Source organism: Peromyscus eremicus, chromosome 5 (genome assembly GCF_949786415.1).
Source record: "Peromyscus eremicus chromosome 5, PerEre_H2_v1, whole genome shotgun sequence".
NCBI lineage: Eukaryota > Metazoa > Chordata > Mammalia > Rodentia > Cricetidae > Peromyscus > Peromyscus eremicus.
Window position 1 is genome coordinate 73,973,830 of NC_081420.1, and position 21,301 is coordinate 73,995,130.

The 21,301-nt window shown below is 40.2% G+C and overlaps 1 protein-coding gene across 8 annotated transcripts in view; it reads right to left on the reverse strand.

Annotated features, from left to right (window-relative positions):
• Nucleotides 1-21,301, reverse strand: part of Crem (cAMP responsive element modulator) — an 80,697-nt gene that overhangs the window by 51,085 nt on the left and 8,311 nt on the right. For all 8 annotated transcript variants that reach the window (XM_059263706.1, XM_059263703.1, XM_059263700.1 and 5 more), the window contains exons 2-3: nucleotides 20,456-20,556; nucleotides 10,953-11,070 (exon numbers count right to left, since the gene is read on the reverse strand). In XM_059263706.1, the coding sequence (XP_059119689.1) occupies nucleotides 10,953-11,070; nucleotides 20,456-20,499 (162 nt within the window). In that variant the 5' untranslated portion in view covers nucleotides 20,500-20,556. The remainder of the gene's footprint in view (nucleotides 1-10,952; nucleotides 11,071-20,455; nucleotides 20,557-21,301) is intronic.

Below are 21,301 nucleotides of genomic sequence, written 5' to 3' on the forward strand. Positions count from 1 at the left end.
AATCTTATATATCAGAACATATACTTAAGATAATAGCTTCAATAAATAAATAAATAAATAACAAAATTAACTCTGGGGGAGGGCATGTGGAGGTCAGAGGACAACCTGTGGGAGTCTGCTCTCTTCTTCTACCTTGTGGGTCTTAAAGGTTGAACTCATATTGCCAGTCTTGACCTTCAGTACCTCTTCCTATCTTGCTATCTTGCTGACCTCCTTTTTTTCCTTGAGGACAGACTCTCAGGCTGTAGCTCAGGCTGACTTTGAAGTTACTAAGTAGCAGAGCATGGTCTTAGAAGTCCTAATCCTCCTATATCCAACTCCAAGTACTAGGAATTATAGGCATAGAGCACTACACAGAGCTGCCCCGTAGTTTGCCCTCTGAACAGAGATGAAAATGGTGCCACAAATAAGAGGAAGTTATAAAGCAGAGAAATATAAAACTGCAGCCTTTGTCTGGTAGGCTCCTTCCCTCCACTCTTCAGTACAGAGTCTTAAGGCAAAGACCAAGGTCAACAGTTTCCAGAGTTTTAAAACTATGATCTTCAGAGTACCTGATTAGCAGTTCTAGAAAAGTCAGAGGTGCCACAGCTACTAACATCATATGATGTCACACAAAAAAGACCAGACCCACCAAGTCTTTTGGTCACAACTTTTATCCCACATGGTTTAATGATGATTTGGACACATAAACAAGAAAATAATCTTCATACAAAGCTGAACTTAAGTCTAAATACCATCCTCAAATTTAATTTTATTGCGCTATCAGGAACCAGTGAGAATAATCAGCCACTTTGGACACATATAATAGGATTAAATACATTTCAGTGTGACTTTTTTTTTTTTTTTTTTTTTTGGTTTTTCGAGACAGGGTTTCTCTGTGTAGCTTTGCGCCTTTCCTGGAACTCACTTGGTAGCCCAGGCTGGCCTCGAACTCACAGAGATCCGCCTGGCTCTGCCTCCCGAGTGCTGGGATTAAAGGCGTGCGCCACCACCGCCCGGCCAGTGTGACTTTTTAAGTTATATATATATATAGTACTGTGTAATGACAGCAAATATTCAGGCATGAATAGCTTTAGATACTACAGGAACCTAAATGATTAATCCTACTTATAAGATTTTAGCTAAGAATAGTATAATTCTTCAAACTATCAAGATCCATGCAAAGCACAGACAACGGTTATTAGTTAACTAAAATAATTCAGGAATTACCTCACACTACTTTTTCATTTCTTCACATTTCTAGATATGAAAGATAAAAGCTAAAGCTTATTTTATCTTTTGAGACGAGGTCTTGCTACATAGTCTAGGCTGGCCTGGAAGTTTTGATCCTCCTGTTTCAGCTTCCCTGTGCTACCACATCAGGCTCCATGGTTCTGTTTTTTTCAGAATCCACTGAGAAATTTTATTTATATGTGTCTTAGTTATGGTTTTTATTGCTGTGAAAAGACACCATGACCAAGACAACTCTTAAGAAGAAAACATTTCTTTGGGGTGGCTCACTTACAGTTTCAGAGGTTCAGTCCATTATTATGACGGGGAGCATGGCAGCGAGCATGGCAGCATGGCGGCAGATAAGTGCTGGAGTTGAGAGTGCTCTATCTTATAGGTAACAGGAAGTCAAATGACTGTCATGCTGAATGAAACCTAAGAAAAAAGACCTCAGCCGGGCGGTGGTGGCACACGCCTTTAATCCCAGCACTCGGGAGGCAGAGCCAGGCGGATCTCTGTGAGTTCGAGGCCAGCCTGGTCTCCAAAGCGAGTTCCAGGAAAGGCGCAAAGCTACACAGAGAAACCCTGTCTCGAAAAACCAAAAAAAGACCCGGGCGGTGGTGGCGCACGCCTTTAATCCCAGCACTCGGGAGGCAGAGCCAGGCGGATCTCTGTGAGTTCGAGGCCAGCCTGGGCTACCAAGTGAGCTCCAGGAAAGGCGCAAAGCTACACAGAGAAACCCTGTCTCAAAAAACCAAAAAAAAGAAAAAAAAAAGAAAAGAAAAAAGACCTCAAAGCCCACCCCCACAGTGACACACTTCCTCCAGCAAGACCACACCTACTCCAATAAGGCCTCACCTCCTAACAGTGCCACTCCCTTTGGGGGCCATTTTCTTTCAAACCACCACAATATATATGTTTTATAGCCCTAAAAATCAATCCTGGGATTCTCCCACATATGTATTTTTGTCTTGCTTTTTCAAGGTTCATAATGCCTGCTGAGGTTGTCATACAATAAAACCAAGCTGGCTAGATGGGAGTGGTTTATTCTGCCACTTTTCTAACTCTTAGAGTGGCATATCAAGTCTGGAGCTAATCAATACATTATTTAACCTGCCTGGGAGAGTCATAATAATGCAGCTCTATGATCACTGGTAATTCCAAATTTGCCAATGTAGCCATGCTTCATCATCACATTTAGACACCAGTCAACCACTTTGGAACACAGTCTAGTAAGGATGCTACTGAGAACAGCCAGGACATTTACATGTATCATTATGGCGGCACAGAAAGACGGCAGAAAGGGCTCCCTGGTTTATTTGTGATCACATACTTCAAACACAGAAAGTAAGAATACAGCAAAATCCATAAGCTTGCTATCTGGAGTTTTAAAATATCGAGTATTTGATACTTGCTGTTTTAAAAGAACCATCATAAACCATCAAGGAATTTCCAGTTCCTTGATTCAGACATTTCCTAAGTCTCTATCCTCCTTTCTATTCTCAGTTCTACTCTCCATCTTAAGGGATCTATATTTTCAATTTCCCTCTCTTTTCTACTTATTTATTCTCTAAGCCTACTAAAATCTAGTTTCTGGGCCACTGAGATGGCTCAGCAGGTAATGGAGCCTGCTGCCAAACCCAACAATTGAACTTTGATTCCCAAAAGGAGAAAGCCAACTTCTTCAAGTTGTCCTCTAACCTTCACGAGTGCCATGGCACTCACATGGACATGCACATACATGGACATACAGGTGCATGCATGCGTGCGCACACACTCAATATATATAATCGAACACACACACACACTATATATATATGTGTGTGTGTGTGTATATATACACAATGTGTGTGTGTGTGTGTGTATATATATATATATATATATATATATACACACAATGTGTGTGTGTGTGTGTGTGATGAAATTAATTATGATGTAAAACACTAGTTTCTAACCACTGGATTAAATTTCCAAACTGCATAAATCACAAGTGCTTTGGAGGCAGCTTAATGGTAACCTTTTTAGCAATTTGTGAGTGAGGCTTACACAGCTGAAGGTCCCTTCGAACTACACATTTATTATCAACCTAAAATGAAGGGACCTAGTGTATTGACTGCCTCTGGAGAAATGACATGAGCAAAAGTCAGTGAGTCAGTACCTGAAGGGAAGAAAGCAGAGACAAAAGGAAGGCTTGATTTCAACTGTGACTTCAGCAATAAATGGCAGAATTTGAGACCAGGAATTACGGTTTAAAAACAAAACAAAACAGAGACACCTCAAGTGGAAAAAATAGGCTTTGTATTTTATTATATTCTCACAGACAAAAATAACAAAGTATATGCACAAAATATCAAAATGATTATATCTCTGGATGTTAAAAGCTAGACAGTTTTATGTTACTCTTTTTCCATTTGCTTACTAATTTCCTGTAAATTATTTACTTATCACTTATTTGTGTGTATTTGTGGAGGTACTAAGTGCCATGGCACACATGTGGAGGGACATTAAGAGGACAACCTTTGGGAGTTGGTTCTCCCCTTCTACCATGTGAATCCTAGAAATCAAACTCAGGTCATCAGGCTTGGTAACAGGTACCTTTACCTGCTAAGTCAGCTTTCTAGCCTTATGTGTGCCAGCACAGGCACACACTAAATAAACAAATATTTTATTTAAGATTCTGGGGGACTGGAGATAGCTCAGAAAGTGTTTGCTGCTCTTGCAGAGGTCCAAAGTTTGGTTCCCAGCACTCACATTGGGCAGCTCACGACTGCCTGTAACTCCAGTTCCAAAGGACCCAATCATATCTTCTGGCCTTCATTGGTACTTGCAGATACATGTGCATGCATGCACACACACTATTTTTTTTTTTAATTCTGAAAAATTGTAGGTTTTTTTTTTTTTTGGTTTTTTTGAGACAGGGTTTCTCTGTCCTGGAACTCACTCTGTAGACCAGGCTGGCCTCAAACTCACAGAGATCTGCCTGGCTCTGCCTCCCAAGTGCTGGGATTAAAGGTGTGCGCCACCACTGACCGGCAAAGATTTATTTATGCATTTTATGTATACAAGTGCTCTATTTGTGTGTATGCCTGCAAGGCAGAAGGGCATCAGATCCCACTATGGATGGTTGTGAGCCACCATGTGGGTGTTGGGAATTGAACTCAGGACCTCTGGAAGAGCAGCCAGTGCTCTTAACCGCTGAGCCATCTCTCCAGCCCTGTAGTAGTTCTTATATCCCACATCACCATGGCTCCACCAGAATCCTAATAATGACCTGCCTATTGGCTCAATGACTTTCAACCCCATCTCCACAGGGCTACTACTATTCTAAACACAGTGGTCATCTAAAACTATTTCAAGCATATTTAGAATACAGGATACTTTAAAGTCTCAATCAACAACCTTCTGCTTCCTTTGACCAGTTCTACTTCCCAGACTAGACAGTAGACTCCCACAAACTGTTGCTTATCTATAGTTTCCCATATGCCGACTTGGTGCTTTTGCACACATTCTTTCCTCTACTCAGAATACACTTCCCTCTTTCCACATCTACCTAAAACACTACTAGCCCTTGTACCTACCTCAAATGAAAAACCACATAAAGAGCACCTAGGCAGCTGACTACTCCCTCTGCTACATGCCTTATTCTTTCTGTATTGTATACAGTAAGATTTAACACCACTTCATGTGTACTGGAATTATTAAAATATATAAAACCTCATTACTTATGGTGATTTGAAAAAAAAAGTTCCCCCTAGGCTCACGCATTTGAACACTTAGCCCCATTGGTGGCACTATCTGAGTAGGTTTAGGAGGTGGCCTTGTTGTAGGAAGTGCACTTCTAAAGGCAGGCTCTGAGAGTTTAAAGATTTCTGCCATTCCCTGTTCACTTTCTTTGCTTTGTGCTTTGCTCAAGGTGTAAACTCTCAGTATCTTGCTCTAGTCAACACTTCTGCCGCTTGCTGCCATGCCTCCACTCTGCCATCATGGACACCTATCCCCCTGGAACCATAAGCCCCAAACGAACTCTTTCTTCCTATTTCTTGAGACCAAGCTGCCTTGGTCATAGTGTTTGAACACAGCAACAGAAAAGTAACTAATACACCACTCCAAAACTTTATTTAAATCCAGAAGCTACAAATCTCTGTGTGTCTAGAACTATGCCAAGATTCAGTAGGTATTCTTTTAAACACTTATTTTGTTAATTTTCCCAAGTATTTGACAAACCAATAAATTCATAAATGTACTTGTCATCTTATCTATTTATATAGGTATCTCAGGAGCTGACCAATGGGCATTAACTGTTATTAGCACTCTCTGAATGAAGCCATTTCAAAGTTTCAGACCTAACTGAAGATGTGGTAGCTCATGCTTACAATCCCAACACTTAGGGATTAAGGCAGAAGCACTACACTGAGTTTGAGGCCAGCCTGTACTAACTACATTCTTAGTTATAGGTCAGCTTGGGATGCAGAATGAGAGCCTCTCTTTTCTAACAGAGGTAACAATGCCCTACTGGACATCATACACTACAAATAAAAGCCCCTGTGGTGGGTTGAACAACAATGGCCTCCATGGACTCATAAACTTGAATTTTGGTTCCCAGTTGGTGGACTGTTAAGGAAGATGTTATAACATGGTCCATGAATGAAGCTGTGTGAGATTTCTGAGACCTCATGAGAAAACTCCAAGTAAACAGTCTTGAAATTTCTGTTCCTCCATAACATAGGTTGTTCTTGGAATATGCTTTCATGACCCTCCTAAATGTAGTAGGTAGAGGTGAGTTCACTTGAGCTTATTCATTACAACTGGCTGTTATTTGTTCATATACCTCTACAGAAAAACATGTTTTTGCCACATGCAGCTTGTCCTAGTGATTGTATACTTTACTCAGGTGACTCTTATAAATTCTCAGAGTATAAATTGTTTGATGCTCTGAATAAAGTTGGCTATTGCATGAGACTTTAATCTGCCTCATTTTTAGGCCCTGCTATCTCAGGTCCACACCGCCAACTAGAGCATTAAACAAGTGGCACCACGAATCAGGGGCCTGAAGTCAGCTATGAGATAAGAGAGTGGGGACCCTCAGAGAAGGCGGTGAGTGAGTATGGTGGGCAGAGACCAGGGAAAGCTTTGCCTGATGTCAAGCCTATGCATCATTCCTTAAAGAAAGGAGGAGCACAAGTATCAAAATCACAACTATTAGATTGCTTGCAGTGTGTTTATGATTATGATCCCTGGTTTCCAGAAGGGACCTCAGATGAAGAAATAAAGGACAGAGTCTGAAAAAATTTTGAAGAGGCAACAATAACAAGGGAGAAAGATACCTGTTCAATTTTGGGTCACTTGGACAGTAATCTGGACTGTTATCAAGATACTTAAGGAAGATAAGGAGGACATTAATCATGAGGAAATGATGGCTAATTCCTTGAATGAATATAAACTGAACGATCAAACATTAAAATTGGCAAAAGAGGCAAAAAGAGATTTTCCCTCTTTAGGCTCGAAAGTAAAAACAGTGCTACCAACAACTATGCCAGGGAAGGTGATAGTTCCCTCCCTTTCTGGAGCCTCCTTTAGATACGTATCCTCCATTGCCTGAACGCGCGACCCTGAAGCATGGGGTGAGGAATGTGATAATCTAGCTAATCTTGAATTTGCTCCACTTTTAATAAGGACTTGGGAGAGCCTGTGAAAAGACTAACCTTACAATGTAGGCAAGCTGGGCACAGCAGGAAAATGGAATTTGTTTACCAGTTCTTCCCCAGTCTCAGGAGCTGCGTTTGGTATATTCAATGCAATGTCAGCAAAATCAAAATGTTTACCTAATTATGCACTAACAGATCTATATAAAACTCTAGAAGAACAGGCAGCACTGGACAGTCCTTGCAGATTATCTTGAGAGGTGAGAAAGTACTACAGCTATTTGAATTCAGACTCAAAGAAGCCTTTGTGTACAGGGTGGCTCCTTCACTGCCTTTAAACTTAGTTATTTCCCCCACTATTGTCTCCTACAGGTATTATAGCACAAGAGGATAAACTTTGGAATGGATTTATTTACACCAGAAGGGCCACAAAAAACGAACTGCTTACCTTATTCTTCTTGCTCAATTAGTAAATCAGGGGAGGAACTGATGTCCACAATTATATGGATTTGATCCTTGCTGTCTTACATTACCCTTAATTAACAATCGGTTTGAGTTTTTTGTTGTTTGTTTGTTTGTTTGTTTGTTTTTGAGACAGGGTTTCTCTGTGTAGCTTTGACGCCTTTCCTGGAACTCACTCTGTAGCCTAGGCTGGCCTCGAACTCACAGAGATCCACCTGCCTCTGCTTCCCAAGTGCTGGGATTAAAGGCATGCGCCCGCACCAGCGCCGCGGCTGCCGCCGCCACCGCCGCCGCCACCACCACCACCACCCGGCAACAATCAGTTTTTAAGAAGGTTGCAGAACTCTATGGCTTTTCAAATTTCATTTGCATATTACTATGGAAAGATAGGAAATCAATATCCAGCTGGCAAACTATGGGATTTTCTCATACGAACTGAATTTGTGATAACAAAAATTGTTCAACCTTCTGCCATTCCACAGGCGGATACTTATTTTATTGATGGTTCATCTAATGGTATAGGAAGAATTCGTGGTCCAGGTAGTCATCAATCTATTCAATTTTCTTTTCATCAGCCCAACAGGTGGAACTGGCTTTTTTGATTTATCTATTATGGTCAATTCCTAAGCCCTTAAATATAGTTTCAGATTCTGCTTATGTTTTAGGATTATTTCCAGCAATGGACTCATGGTTTTATTGCAGAAGAAAATAAGCAAGATGATGTATAAACTTGTCCTATTTTTACATCTCCAGAAGAAAACTGGGAAGGGGTATGCATCTGTTATTGAAGACGGATCCACTTAAGGATTATGGATCCCTCTTCAGCTCCTCTGGACGCGGGCAATCAAGTCAGAGAAACAGCAGAAGTCACTAGAAAGATAGCAAACAGGTAACTGAAGGGCAAAGGAAATTTGGACTGTATTATCAGAAATCAAGTCTGCCAACCTGGGGCCAAGTTAAGGCCCTGTGCACCAAGGGAGAAATTATTTTACTAATGACTCTGTGTTTATGCTTGGACCTTGAGACTGTAACAAACTCATTCATCTAGAAAAGAGACTGTGTTTAATTTTTCCTTGGGATTTAAATCACTTCCTATTTGCATAGGACATTATAAAATTTATATTCCTATTAGAAGGCACATATGTTCTTGTATTTTACCAGGTACTAAAACTACTAATTATATGGGTCTCTTTTCAATCTATTTTCTAATCAATAAAATAATGTAACTGGACATAGTTTGGATCTCTGTTTTTGATGGCACAGTATTACAATCAATGTTTTCACTGTTCAAATAATATAGTTTGTTTGCTTATAGGATACTCATGCATCAAATGACAATTAGAACCAGGCGGTGGTGGCGCACGCCTTTAATCCCAGCACTCGGGAGGCAGAGCCAGGCAGATCTCTGCGAGCTCGAGGCCGGCCTGGGCTACCAAGTGAGTTCCAGGAAAGGCGCAAAGCTACACAGAGAAACCCTGTCTCGAAAAACAAACAAACAAACAAACAAAAAAAGACAATTAGATTTATCTACAACACTTCAAATCAAAACCACCAGATATCCTGCTATTAAAAATTTTAAAAAAGGGGAAGATTTCAGAACACAGTCCATGAATGATGCTGTGGGAGATTTCTGAGCTTGTGAGAAAACTCTAAGCAAACAAGTCAAGAGTCTTGTAATTTCTGTTCCTCCATAACATAGGTTGTTCTTGGAATCTGATTTCGTGACCCTCCCAGGTGTAATAGGTAGGAGTGAGTTCACTTCAGATTATTCATTACAACTTGCTATTGTTGGTTCATATGCCTCTATGAAAAAATATGTTTTTGCCACATGCAGCTTGTCCTTGAGATTGCATACTTTACTCAGGTGACTCTTCCTAACCATCAGAATATAAATTACCTGATGCTCTGAATAAAGTTGGCTATTGCATGAGACTTTAATCTGCCTCATTTTTAGGCCCCACTATCCCAGGTTCACTCTGCAAACTAAAGCAGTAAGCAGGAAGGATTAGGAGGTGTGGTCTTGTTGGAGGAGGTGTGTCACTGGGAGTAGGTTTTGAGGTTTCAAAAGTCCATGCCAGGGCAGTCTCTCTCTCAGTCTGCTGCCTACAGATCAGGATATAAAACACTCAGCTATAGCTTCAACACCATGCCTGCCAGCCTGCCACCATGCTTCTTGCCAGATGTTCATGGACTAACCCTCTAAAACTGTAAGCAAACTCCCAATTAATTCAATTAAATACTTTCAGTAAGTTTCCTTGGTCATGGTGTCTCTTCACAGCAATAGAACAATAATGAAGATAACCCCCAAACTAAGAATGGATTATCTCTTTTTGAGTTATTGATCAGTAAGGTACAATAGACCCCCACATATTATAGGTTACTACTGCTAATGTTATCAGTTACCCTCTGAAACTTGACAGTAAGACTCTATTGCTAAAAATGCACATACCAGAGTCATAGAACATAGAGATTATCAATTTAGTAGTGACCTGAAAGTTTTATCCCTACTGGCTAGCTTCCATAATGCAGCAAGGTGCTATTCATGCTACTAGAGGAGAAAAATAATCCTCAGTCATAGCCACTTGTAAACCATGCAAGCTACAATAATGACTGCACTGACAAGATATGTCCACTGGTACAATAGTGTCATAAACATCATAGAATCAACCAGCCACTTTCTGTTTAGATTTAAGGTCTGCTGAATAAGTTGAAAGCCATACCTATAACCTTTGTCAGGCCAAGAGCCTATGGCAATAGATCATAGTACCTAGGAAGAACCTAGTACCATTATATTGTTAAATGGACATGGTATTAAACTGACTCCTAATGACTTATCATTATAGTCATAAATTAATGGATCTCTCAATCCTGATCAGAGAAGCTTCTGTTTGCAATACATGGAAATCAATATAGAGACCCACAACTGGTCAAGGTACAGAGGACTTTGATCTCAGCACTCAGGAGGCAGAGACAAGTGGACCTCTGTATGTTCAAGCCAGCTTGGTCTACATGGTGGGTTCCAGGCCAGCCTGGATTACACAGTGAGATCCTGTCTCAAAAAGAAAAAATAATAATTATAAAAAGTAGACACGGGGGTTGGGGATTTAGCTCAGTGGTAGAGCGCTTGCCTAGCAAGTGCAAGGCCCTGGGTTCGGTCCTCAGCTCCAACAAAAAAAAAGGGGGGGGGGCATAATGTTGGGAAGATATGGAATGGAGATGGAACTGGAGGAGTTGGAAGAGGGTGAATATGATCAAAATATGGTGTACAAATTCTCAAAGAACTAATAAAATTCATAACCTGACTGAGAGGAAAATAAAGATCAAACTAAATACACAATGGGCAAATAGAAAATTCCCACCAACTTTATAACTATGATATTAGAACTGTATATATTTGGAATTAGCAAACCAGTCAAGTAATAACTTGGAATTTACATGCTACAAAGGAGTCTTTCTCTTTCCTTCCTATAGTGCTGGGAGCAGTGGAGGTCAGGGTACTATCAAACACACGTTACAATGCAAAAATATCTTATCAAAGTCAAATAAATAAATATGGGCTGTTTAAGATAAGTGAAAAATATTCACACAATTCTTATTTCTATTTATTTTAACTTTCATCAGTGCCTGCCTATGGCCTACCTGAGCTAGAGTAGGAACAGAAATTTGGCCAGTATGCACATGAGCAGAGCTGCGCTCTGCCACAGAATGTGTTACACTTCGATCCTGCTGTGATTCAACTGTTTCCATGGTCATTTGCCTAAAAGACAAAAAGAAAAATACATTACAGCAATAACTGAAGGATCTAGAAACACCGGCTACTGCTTCTACCTAGCTTTCTGATATTTACTTCTGGCAGATATCTATAATACTCTTTTCTTTCTTTCTTTTTAGATTCAATCTTATACCTGTCAGAATGGCTAAGATCAAAAACACAAGTGACAGCTCATGCCAATGAGAATGTAGAGCAAGGTGAACTCCCCTCCAGTGTTGGTAGCAGTGCAAACTTGTATAGCCACTATGGAATTCAATATGATGGTTCCTCAGAAAACTGGAAATCAATCTACCTCAAGATCCAGCTATACTACTCCTGGGCATATACCCAAAGGACACTGCTGTGGAATAATCCTTCTGTACACTGTGTGAATATATGTCACTATCATTGGTTTAATAAACAAGCTGACTGGCCAATAGCTGAACAGAATAAAATTAGGCAGGAAAGCCAAACTGAGAATGATGGGATGAGGAAGGGCAGAGAGGAGTCACCAGCCAGACAGAGAACAAATCGACACACAAAATGGAATAGAGATAAAAGCCATGAGTTCCGGGGCAGCACACAGGTTAATAGAAATCGGTTAAGCTGTAAGAGCTAGTTAGTAACAAGCCTGAGCTATTGGTAGAGCATCTGTAATTAATATAAGCCTAGTGTGTTTATTTAAGAGTGGCTGTGGAACAGGAAAACTCCACCTGCAAATGGCGCACAACATTCAGGGCCACGTATATCTACATAAAGCTTTTAAAAAAAGGTTCTAAAAGCACAGAAACAGAGCCAGATGTGACTTCCTAGTCTTAGGTCTCTTACGCCTGCTGTGGTACAGAAACGCCTGTCCTGGCTACTGCCAGCACACCATGAGCTGTGCTGACACATGTGCAGACACATGGTGGGGTTCCTATAGTCTCTCACACGGACCGCAGTATAGAGAGGTGTCCCAGCCGCAAGCTGCATGGAGGGTTTAGGGGTTTTGCTCATGCAGACAGAAAAGGTTACAGATACACAGTAAAAACAAATTCAGATGGAAAAAAAAAAACCTCTAAATGGGTTATAGTGTGTTTAAAAATACACATTAAAAAACATGTAAATATGGGAAATACACAGAGTATTTCTCTGTGTATATATTTCTCTCTGTATATATTTCTGACTCCTATGTGTTATTGTGTTGTCTTTGAATTTTTTAGCTAAGAGACACTGCATTATGAAAACTGCTAGAGTCAACCAACCTATATATTTTTAAAATACCTTGACTTCAAAATTTAAATCAAAAAGTAGGTTGCAGCCGGGCGGTGGTGGCGCACGCCTTTAATCCCAGCACTCGGGAGGCAGAGCCAGGCGGATCTCTGTGAGTTCGAGGCCGGCCTGGGCTACCAAGTGAGTTCCAGGAAAGGTACAAAGCTACACAGAGAAACCCTGTCTCGAAAAACCAAAAAAAAAAAAAAAAAAAGTAGGTTGCTTTGCCGGGTGGTGGTGGCACATGTCTTTAATCCCAGCACTTGGGAGGCAGAGCCAGGCGGATCTCTGTGAGTTTGAGGCCAGCCTGGACTACAAAGCGAGATCCAGAAAAGGCACCAAAACTACACAGAGAAACGCTGTCTCGGAAAAAAAAAAGTTGGTTGCTTTACAGGAGAGGTTATGCTTTTATTTCCACAGGAGATATAAAACTGTGGGTTCATTCCAGGTTAAAGACAATCAGGTTTGATCGGGGAAGACCCCCTGAAATCCTGGCTACTGACATAAAAAAAATAAGTAAATAAACCTAGAAGAACTATAAGACACATGATGTATATTTTTACCTGCTCAAACATAAAACAAAAAATCATCTTTGGCTAGCTTGTGTACAACACACAGTTTATACTTGTATTAATACAAAAATGTATGTTACCTTTAACAGTTTATTTATTTTTCAGAACAAGAAGACCAAACACTAATAAAATTGAATGACCTAGATGATCCAACATCTTAGAGCACCTCTGTTACAATTTCCTCCAAGTTCTACATCCACAACAGCTTCAAGGTTGCTGGCTGAGATGATCCAGCCACACAGACTACTCCAGTCAAGACTTAACCATTATATTAAATTTTCTCAGGGTCCAAAGATTACCAGTGCCTCAAACAACAGGAAGTAGTCTAGAGAACAATGCCCACATTCTCCAAAACATGGGCTATGGATATTTATTATCATCTATGGGGGTTGGTTACAAGTCATTACTGGTAATGGTCAGGGAAAAAGCTAAACAAAAGAGATTAGATTCAGGGATCTCAGCCTGAAAAGAAAAAAGGGGGATACAGAAATGATGGGATAAAAGGGTAAATTATTAAATCTACTTTAATCCAAAAAGAAAACTATTAGTCTTAAATATTTTACATTGGTATGGATTTTGGTTTATTGATACAAATTTAAAGTTAATTTTGTTATACTGTATGTATATTTCTAGTCTTGTTTAAAGTATTATATTTATGCAGCTCATTTAAAAATGTAATGTAAAATTAAGAAATACAGATTAATAGTCAAACTTATAGTCATGTTAGGCATGTTTTCAAGGTCATACAGATTTATTTATTTTTTGGGTTTTCGAGATAGGGTTTCTCTCTTTGTAGTTTTGGTGCCTGTCCTGGATCTCGCTCTGTAGACCAGGCTGGCCTCGAACTCACAGAGATCCACCTGGCTCTGCCTCCCAAGTGCTGGGATTAAAGGCATGCACCACCACCGCCTGGCTACAAATATATTTAGATATACAGATGGTGTTCAAACACTTCAAAGACCTATAAAATATGGTATTTAATATGTTTAATAACCTACGGCTTTTCATGACAGTGAGACACATCTGGTCCTGGCAGTACCAATCTACTTCAGAGAAGATGAGGGGCATCCAAGAAATTCCATATGGAGTTTGTTTTCTTTATGGAAAAAGCTAGCCATTTGGGGGGGAAAAAAAACTGCCCTTGCCTCAATTGCTGACAACATACTGTCCAAACTGGATCAGCAGGATGCAAGAAAGGGGATTGCCAAACTTCTCCAAGACAAGGTAGGACAGTCCTTCAAAATTTCCTGCTTCACAGGAAAGTCTGTCAGATATGCTAGGCCTGTAGGCCAGAACTGGATGCCCCAGCATTACAGAGGAACTTTGGGTGACCAGACAGCCTGATGTCCCTGTCATTAGGTAACATTTCATCCTTTGGGGTCTTTGATGGAGTTAAAAACTAAATAATTAAACTTATAGTTTTCTTTAATTATGATAGAAAGCAAATTAGGTATAAAACTTTAGACTCACTAAGATAAAATAAATAATATTTTCTCTAATTTTGCCAAATAAAAGACTAGACATTGTTGGTATAATTCTTACTTAATAACTGTTTCTGTTGTATATAACTTTGCTATGTTAAAGTTAAAATCTCCCTTTTTAATTAGACAAAAGGGGGGAAATGTTGTGGAATAATCCTTCTGTACACTGTGTGAATATATGTTGCTATAATTGGTTAATAAACAAGCTGAACAGGATAAAGTTATGTGGGAAAGCCAAAATGAGAATGATGTGATGAGGAAGAGCAGAGTCAAAGGAGTCACCAGTCAGATGGAAAATAGAGAATGAGTCAGACACACAAAATGGGATAGAGGTAAAAGTCATGAGTCTCAGGGCAGCCCACAGATGAATAGAAATGGGTTAAGTTGTAAAAGCTAGTTAGTAACAAGCCTGAGCTATTGGCAGAGCATTTGTAATTAATATAAGCCTCAGTGTGTTTATTTGAGAGTGGCTATGGGACAGGAAAACTCTGCCTACAGGACACTCTATCCAATTACAAGGACACTTGCTCAACTATGTTCATAGTGGCTTTATTCATAATAGCCAGAAACTGGAAACAACCTAGATGTTCCTCAACTAAAGAATGGATAAAAAACAATGTGGTACATTTACACAATGGAGTTAAAACTCCATTAACTCAGCAGTTAAAATGACATCATGAAATCTGCAGGCAAATGCATGGAACTAGAAAAAAATCATGAGTGAGGTAACCCAGACTCAGAAAAACAAACATGGTATATACTCACTTATAAGTAGACATTTTAGCTGTTAAGAAAATGATAATCATGCTATAATCCATAGACCCCAAAAGGCTAAGTAATCAGGAAGGCTCTAGGGGAACACATGGACCTCCCTGGGAAGGGGAAATAACATAGATTTTTCAGGTGGCCTGGGGGCAGGTGGGGATGAGAACAGGATGCATCAGGAGAGAAAGGGAAGGATGGAGGGAGAGAGTATGGGAAGAGACAACTGGAATGGGTGGGCATTTAGGGGGTGATGTGGAAACCTAGTGCAGTGGAAACTTCCTGGAACCTATAAGGGTGACCCTAGTGAGACTCCTAATAATGGAGGATATGGAGCCTGAACCAACCATCTTCTGTAGCCAGGCTAGGTTTCCAGTGGTGGGACTGAGGCACCAACCCAGCCAACAAAACCTTCGACCCACAGTCTTGCCTGCAGGATGTGCTGGGGCAATAGTGATTCAAAGTTTGTGGGAGTGGCCAAAAAGACTGGTTTAGCCGGGTGGTGGCGCACGCCTTTAATCCCAGCACTCGGGAGGCAGAGCCAGGCGGATCTCTGTGAGTTCGAGGCCAGCCTGGGCTACCAAGTGAGTTCCAGGAAAGGTGCAAAGCTACACAGAGAAACCCTGTCTCGAAAAACCAAAAAAAAAAAAAAAAAAAAAAAAAAAAAAAAAGACTGGTTTATCTTGAGGCCCAACCCATTGAGAGAGAGCCCATGCCTGACATTGCCTAGATAGCCAGGAGTTGGAAGCTGAATAGCCCAGCGACATAGGGTAAAACCAAACACTATTGTCATTTAAAAAAAAAAAAAAGGCAATGAAATGATTCCTAACAATATTCTACTATACTTATAGATTAGTACCTAGCCCAATCATCATCAGAAAGGTTTCTTCTGTCAGCTGATGAGAGCCGATACAGAGACCACAGCCAAACATTGGGCAGAGCTTGGGGAACCCCACAGAAGAGGGAGGAAGGATTGTAGGAGCCAGAGAGGCCAAGGAAACCAGGAGAACATGGCTCACAGAATCAACTAAGCAGGGCTCATAGGGCTCACAGAGAAGAGAGCACTAATCACAGAGCCTGCATTGGTCTGTGTGAGGCCCTCTGCATACATGTTGTGGTTATTTAGCTTGGGTTTTTTGTGGGATACCTGACAGTGGGAGTGGGGGTGTTTATGACTTTTTTGCCTGCACTTGGGAGCCTTTTCCTTTACTGGGTTGCCTCAACCAGCCCTGATATGAGGGTTTGTGCCTAGTCCTACTGCATCCTGTTATCCCATGTTCTGTTCAGATCCCTGGGAGGCCTGCTCTTTTCTGAAGGGAATGGAGAAGCAGTGACTCTAGTGGGATGGGTATGAACAGGAAGGGAAGGCTGCAGTCAGGATGTATTACATGAGAGAGAATAAGTAAAAAGAAAAAGGGGGTCAACAAACAAGTTCAGTAACGGAGTCTTAATTCTCTGACACTAATTCTCTGCTCAGTAAACACAAAGGGGGCTAAGGGAGTACTGTAATGTATTCTACGGGAATTGGCTGTTTAGTGTCTGCTGCCAAGCCTGATGACTTGAGTTCAATCCCTGGGACCCTTGTGGTAGACTAAGAAACCTGACACAAATAAGTGGCTGTCTGACCTACACACACACACACACACCCCAAACATAATTTTTTAAGACTTAAAACAATTACTAATCATCTTCTTGATAAGTGTTCTGTTTAGTATGAATGAATAATAACATTAGATGAAATATTACAGGAAAGGTTCAGCATCAGTAATTCTAAGGACCTAAAATACCTGCTTTCTACTGTGATATGATGTGAAAGATTTCCTTCCCCATTGTCTACACTGTGTTATAATCATGTACCTGGCTCTGTTGGCAGTAAGCAGTTTCTGAAGATAAGTCCCAGAAAAGTAGAATAAGTAAGAAGTGAGCACCTTCCTTCAGCTTCCGAGTTACTGATTTACTCATTCATTCATCCAATTTGCAGTTCTGGGATGGGGAGCCCAGGGTTGTATTCATGCTAGGCAGTGCTTTATCACTGAGCTACATCCTCAAACTGCTGTGGATATCGCCCTGTATAAATAAAATGCTGATTGGCCAGTAGCCAGGCAGGAAGTATAGGTGGGACAAGCAGAGAAGAGAATTCTGGGAAGTGGAAGGCTGAGGCAGAGAAATGCTGCCAGCCTCTGTGATGAAAAGCAACATGTTAAGATACCAGTAAGCCACGAGCTACGTGGCAACTTGTAGATTAATAGAAATGGGTTGATTTAAGATATAAGAACAGTTAGCAAGAAGCCTGCCACAGCCATACAGTTTGTAAGCAATATAAGTCTCTGTGTGTTTACTTGGTTAGGTCTGAGTGGCTGTGGGACTGGCGGGTGAGAGAGATTTGTCCTGACCTTGGGCCAGGCAGGAAAACTCTAGCTACATCAGACCCTCAGTTAGTAAGTCATTTCTCAAGGAATAACTTACTTTTGTTATGTTTTCACTTCTGAACTCATTTTATGTTAATGGTTTCTATATGGTATCTTTCTACAAGGTACATCATATTACAAGAAGTTTATTCTATTAAGAGAGAAACATAAAAGCCAGATGTAGTGGTTTGAATGGGTAATGTCCCCCATAGACTCAAATATTTAAATACTTGGTCCCTGGCTGGTGGAGCTGTTAGGGAGGTTATGAAACCTCTAGGAAGTAGAGCCTTGCTATAGAAAGAGAATACATACCCTCTATCCACTTCCAGTTTGTTCTCTGCTTCCTGTAGGTGAACAAATATGTGATCTCTCAGTCTGGAGAGATGGTTCAGCTGTTAAAGGCTAGACTCACAACCCAAACTTCAAGATGTGACCTCTCAGCTCTCTTTTCTAGCTGCCTGCTGCTGTGCCCATCCCCACGCCCCCAATTATGGACTCTAACCCTCTGGAATCTCAAGCCAGAATAACCTGTCTTCCTAAAGCAGTTTTTGGTTATGGTGTTTTATCACAGCAACAAAAAGTAACAAATATACCAGGCAAAGTATCAAATGCCTCTAATTCACAGTAGGATCAAAAGTTCAAGACCAGCTTCAACTACATAGTGAGTTTGAGGCAAGCCTAGATGGACTGAAAGACAGCCAATCTAAAAATACTGCCCCAATAAGAGAGAAAAAAAATGCAGACAAAATAAAGCTAAATTAAAATAGTAATGTATTTACCAACTGTTTTTACCAGACTAAGTTATTACCAGATTCTACAAATCCTTCATCTAGGCCTTTCACTTTTTTGGTTTTTCAATAGCCATTACCTGAATCCAAGGCTTCCACTCTCACTTGTAGTCTGGGGTCTTTCCAATTTATAAAAACAGACTGGTAAACAACTAAATTGCCCTTGAGATATTTTTCATCCGTTCTTAAAATATAATACAATTGGAAGAAAAAAACTCATTAATGTAAGATTAGATCTCAGCCCAAACTGATCTCAAACTTGTTATGTAGCCCCAAATGACTGTAAACTCCTCATTCTCTTATCCATACAGCTAGAACGCTGGGACTTACAGCCCACACCACCATGCCCACTTAATCTGCTGCTAGGGCTGGAACTTGGGACTCTGTGCTACTAGGACAGCACTGCCATCAACCAAGCTGCATCTCCAGGCCAAAGTGTGTTCCTGTTTCCAAGTAGCTTTACCAAAAGGCACAGAAAAATTATTTTCTTGTTAGAGATAGATCTAACTAATGAAACGGTGTTTTCCGAGGATAATTAAAAGAAAACTTGAAGATTTGATTTGTAAAACACTCTGCAGTCTATACTACAAGGTCATTTTCATACTTAAATATCTGATCATGACAATTTAAGAGTAATTATATCAAAATAAAAACCTATAGTCTACTATGAAAAATGTCCTTCCTTTAACAGTTCCAGTATTTTATCTCTTTTCTTATTGCCTTTCATCAACAGTATCTGCTGTGTGTGTGTGGAAGGTGTTGGGGGTAAAGTGTTAGTTTTGAGATGGGATCTTACTATCTAGGCCAGGCAGGCCTTGAACTTGTGAGTCAAGCCTCCCAAGTGTTGGGATCACAGTCCTACCACAAAGCCAAGGACAAGGAACTTTTTTTTGTTTGTTTTTGTTTTTTGAGACAGGGTTTCTCAGTGTAGCTTTGTGCCTTTCCTGGAACTCACTCTGTAGACTAGGCTGGCCTCGAACTCAGAGATCCGCCTGCCTCTGCCTCCTGAATGCTGGGATTAAAGGAGTGCATCACCACCACCCGGCAGAACTTTTTAAACTATGTGAAGTATGATATATATGAAATACTTTGAGAACACAGGCAGAAATTATGACATCTGCTGAGGATGGGCCCACACAAGCAGCATATTCAAGGTTATATAGGCAAGAAAAAGAATGGGAAAAAGGAAAAACATTTTAAATAAGTGCTATCATGGGCACCCAGGAAACAATTCTTAAAAGTTAGGATCAAAGAAGAGAAAAGGAAGCACAGCCCAAAAATTCTAACCGAAAAATAAGACAGTTTTAAAACTATAATTAACTAGTAAACTTGTAGTCTGGGGTCTTTCCAATTTATAAAAACAGACTGGTAAACAACTAAATTGCCCTTGAGATATTTTTCATCCGTTCTTAAAATATAATACAATTGGAAGAAAAAAACTCATTAATGTAAGATTAGATCTCAGCCCAAACTGATCTCAAACTTGTTATGTAGCCCCAAATGACTGTAAACTCCTCATTCTCTTATCCATACAGCTAGAACGCTGGGACTTACAGCCCACACCACCATGCCCACTTAATCTGCTGCTAGGGCTGGAACTTGGGACTCTGTGCTACTAGGACAGCACTGCCATCAACCAAGCTGCATCTCCAGGCCAAAGTGTGTTCCTGTTTCCAAGTAGCTTTACCAAAAGGCACAGAAAAATTATTTTCTTGTTAGAGATAGATCTAACTAATGAAACGGTGTTTTCCGAGGATAATTAAAAGAAAACTTGAAGATTTGATTTGTAAAACACTCTGGAGATTCTCCTCTCCTTTTCAAAGTATAATAGCAAGGGAGAAAACTTCCGACTACAAGATGTCTCAAATTTTGAGAACTCTTTAATTCTATAATTCCTCTCAGCCATGCACATCCAGATGGGCATGTCTATTTTGAGCTGAAGATGTCATCAAAACTCAGCAAAAGCCAAAGACCCATTTCAGCTTCAACCCCTGCTCTGCAGAGTACATTTTAAAACCTGAAGGCCTTAGCTGGATGGTTGAGTGATATGAGTACATACAGTCACAACATAAATGAAATGCATGCACGCAAGCAGACCTCCCAAAGAATAGGAAAACATATCCACCTACCTTACATTTGTCCTCATATACTTTTTCCTGCCACATTTGCTCATTATTATTACATGTGTAAAGAACGCTTTGCTCCTTCCCTGTTTTCTTCTTTATTTATCCTGCAGTAAAATTACAATGTTGAATTAGGTCATAATATTTTATTTTTAAAAAATTAAATTCTCAAAACTGAGCCAGAAAAAATATTTTCTTTCTTTTCTTTTTCTTTCTTTCTTTCTTCCTCCCTCCCTCCCTTCCTTCCTTCCTTCCTTCCTTCCTCTCCTTTTTACTTATTTTATTTATTTTTTAAGACAGGGTTTTACTTTTTGTAACCCTGGCTAGCCTGGAACTTGCTATGTAGTCCTGGCTGGCTTGTATCAAACTCACAGAGATCTAACCGCCCCTGCTTCTCAAGTGCTGGGATTAGAGGTGTGCACCCCTATACTTGGTAAGTAGTCTAGTTTCTTTAAAACTAAAAAACAGAATTAAAGGCTGAAAAGGACTCTGTAATTATTCTTCAGAATTATCAATTTATGTCAGATATGGTGGCACATATCTTTAATCTTAGTATTTGAGAAGCAGAGGTAGGCAGAACTGTATGAGTTCCAGACCACCCAGAGTTACATAGTGAGACCATCTAAGAAAACAAACAACCACCAAAAAAAACCTTATCAATTTAATATTCAGTGTTCTTCTCTTCCTAGAAGGAAGAGTCCTAAGACTTACAATGGCTGTTTCTCAGATTCGAACCACTGGATTAAATACAGTGCTACCTAACCCAACACACAGTACAGCACTCAGTAATCCACTATTTACAAAGGCAAAGACAGCTTTGTAAACTTAATGATTTTATCGTTTTCTCCTTTT